Genomic DNA, 3261 nt, shown 5'->3' with positions numbered 1-3261 from the left:
ACTTTGGAAATCAGTATGGAGATTCCTCAGAAAAATGGGAATAAACCTACCAAAAGACACAGCAACTCCACTCTTAGGCATATATCCAAAAGATGCCCATTCATACAACAAAGATGTCTGTTCCACTATGTTCATAGCAGCTTTATTTGTAATAGCCAGAACTTGGAAGCAACCTAGATGTCCCTCAACCGAAGAGTGGATAGAGAAAATGTGGTACATTTACACAATGGAGTACTATTCAGCAGAAAAAAACAATGGAATCATGAGATTCGCAGGCAAATGGATGACACTAGAAGAAACCATCCTGAGTGAGGTAACCCAGTCACAAAAAGAGAAACATGGCATGTACTCTCTCATATATGGGTTTTAGACATAGATCTGGGGAGTGCCTGCCTACAATCCTATGGCCAGAGAGTCTGGGAAACAGAAACTTCATTTAGTGGCTGATCGAAGAAGAGGCAGACTCCCTCGGTTAAGTACTGAGCTGAACTCAAGAAAGTCAGTAACAGAGAGGGAGGACTGATGATCAAAGGGATTAAGACTGGGCTGGTCTAACCCCCAGAAACAGCTGACCAGACAAAGGTTAACTCTTGAATCCCAGGCATCAGCCTGGGAATCCAGCATGGGACTGATCAAGACCCCCTGAATCTGGGTGTTAGTGAGGAGGCCTCGGTAATCTATTGAGCCTTGGGCAGCAGATCAGTACCCATCCCAAGTATACACACGGACTTTGGACTCCCATAGAACAATGTGAGGTGCACTCTCACCCTGAACTCTTGGGGAAGGGTCTAGGCCCTGCCCTATATGAAATGACAGACTATGAACACCCCCATGGAGGGCCTCACCCTCCCTGGGGGAATGAGGGGATAACTGGGGGGGGGGCTTGGGGGGAGGGCACAGGAGGTGGGGAGAGAAAGAGAGAGGGACCTGGAACTGACTTGTGAAGCAACCTTGTTTCTTATCTAAATTTAAACTGGAAAATAAAATTTTTAAAAAGTACTTTCTTCAAGAATGATAATGATTTTAAAGAGAAAAAAATATGTTTTAAACAAATCCTTTCACGGCCTAAGATTCCTTTTGATAAATATAAATTCAAAGATATTCAACATCTATCTTGAAAGCTAAAGTTTGTAAATAAATAAAGAAATTTGTAAAACTCACACTGACTATGGATTTCAAAACAACAAATAACAGGGATTAGCTCTTATAGTCCTCATTAGCTATTTTATAACCATGTTACTAAGATAGTCATTCACATCTAAATTTTTACTTTTAAATTAATGACAATTATGTGCCAGACACAGGAGTAAACATTATGATGCATTGCAAAAGGCACGAGACAGTATTAGAGCAGACTATGAAAGTTTCTGAAAATGATTATAATTTTATGACTTTTTTCAGAGCACCCAAAACTTCCTTGTTTCTCAAGCTGTAAATAAAAGGGTTTAGCAGAGGAATTACAACTGTGTAGAACAGTGAATACATTTTATCCTGTTGTTTACCTGGACCAGACCCATGACTCACATACATGAAAAGGAGAGTGCCATAGAACAAAGAGACAGAGAGCAGGTGGGCACTGCAGGTGAAGAAGGCTTTCTTTCTGCTCCTATCAGACTTCATGTTCAGGACAGCAAACAGGACACGGGCATAAGAGACTAAAATAGTCACAGAGGTACTGATTTGTATGGAAGAAGCACAAATAAAGACAATCAAGGCATTAAGAGATGGATCAGTGCAAGCAATTGTATAGAGTGGCAAGATTTCACAGTAGAAATGGTCAATTATATTGGACTTACAGAAAGTTAATCTGAATAATAACCCCACATTGAGTCCAGAGTTAACAAAACCAGCTACATATGACAAACTTACTAACACAGTGCAGAGTCTTTTGGACATCATCACAAGATAGAGCAAAGGGTTGCATATGGCTACATAGCGGTCATAGGCCATTGCAACCAATAGGAAAATTTCAGTAGTTACACTATAACAGAAAAAGTAAAATTGGGCAAAGCACTCACCCAGAGTTATAATGTCACTCTTATTTAAAAGTGTCATAAGCATCTTTGGAGTCACTGTGGATGAAATACAGGCATCAGTAAAGGCTAAATTCTAAGGAAAAGGTACATGGGAGTATGAAGATGGGGGTCCTTCCGGATGAGAAAGATTAAGCCAAGGTTGCCCACCATGGTGATGACATAAATGAGGAAGAACACCAGGAACAGGGGGACTTGCAGGTCTGGACGATCTGTTATTCCTCTGAGAACAAACTCAGTCAGCAGGGTCCTGTTCACCTCCATAACATCCCCTCAGCCTGCTCACTGCAGAGAAGGAAGGGACATAAATATGAATAAAACTGGCCTAGAGTGGCATCATATTCTAGTCTCATAGACCTGTGCTGCATTTCTTCCTTAATCGAGAAATATGAACATGTAATGATTCCGCATTTTACGGCATGCTGGGAACACAAAGTATTTTCTTACTTTTGATATAACAAAATTTGACATGCAATTATCTGAAAACTAAATGAGTAGGCCATTGGTTTGCCTTTATTCCTGTAAGTCTCAATTACTGCAAATGATGCACATGCCTGTCACAAAGGTTGTGTACATACAGAATTTACAATGGCAAAATATATAGTACATTTTATACCAATATATTTTAAAAGCCTAAGTGAACGTGAAAAGTCTCTTTTTCAATTCCTCATGAACTGTTTTGATATATGTTAATGAGGCTATATTCACTATACAATATAATGTTTTACCAAATGGTATTTCAGTTGAAGTGTAAAATGCTGTTTGAACATACACATTTCTCAAGGGTCTCTTCCATTTTTCTTCCCCTTTCTTCTAGTCCTATTTCCCTCCAAAAAATACACCATTTCCACTTTAATTTCATATGTAACTTTCAAATATTGTATCTTATACCAAAAGTTACTATTTATTTGTTGTTGTATAGATGTTATTTCATCCAAAGACATTGTCGAGTAACAAGATAGTGATAAAAATCTTACTTATACTGTTTTCCCTTGCTTACTTTTGTGTTATCTGATATGCATTCATAAAAACAACCACAGACTTAAGACTATTGTACTTTTTCTCAATGCAATATAAGAGTGAGATTACAAAAATGCAGATGAGATTAGAACTTACAAAAGAAAAAAGTATAGATACACAAACAGGGTTTTCAATATCTGAATTCAACTTAAATGACAAGTTATAATTTTTGAAGGGTTTTTCTGTGGCTTTGGAGGCTGTCATGGAA

The 3261-nt window shown here is 38.3% G+C and overlaps 1 protein-coding gene across 1 annotated transcript; it reads right to left on the bottom strand.

Moving 5' to 3' along the window:
- Positions 1–1377: 1377 nt before the first annotated feature.
- Positions 1378–2297, bottom strand: LOC101836546 (olfactory receptor 5AC1-like). Its single transcript, XM_013118188.1, is given in 2 exon segments — positions 1378–2111; positions 2114–2297. Coding segments are annotated over 2 exon segments (918 nt in total).
- Between the last annotated feature and the right edge of the window lie 964 nt (positions 2298–3261).

The sequence above is a fragment of the Mesocricetus auratus genome, unplaced genomic scaffold, assembly GCF_017639785.1.
Source record: "Mesocricetus auratus isolate SY011 unplaced genomic scaffold, BCM_Maur_2.0 Super-Scaffold_100008, whole genome shotgun sequence".
Classification (NCBI taxonomy): Eukaryota; Metazoa; Chordata; class Mammalia; order Rodentia; family Cricetidae; genus Mesocricetus; species Mesocricetus auratus.
This window is presented reverse-complemented; position numbering and strand designations above follow the sequence as displayed.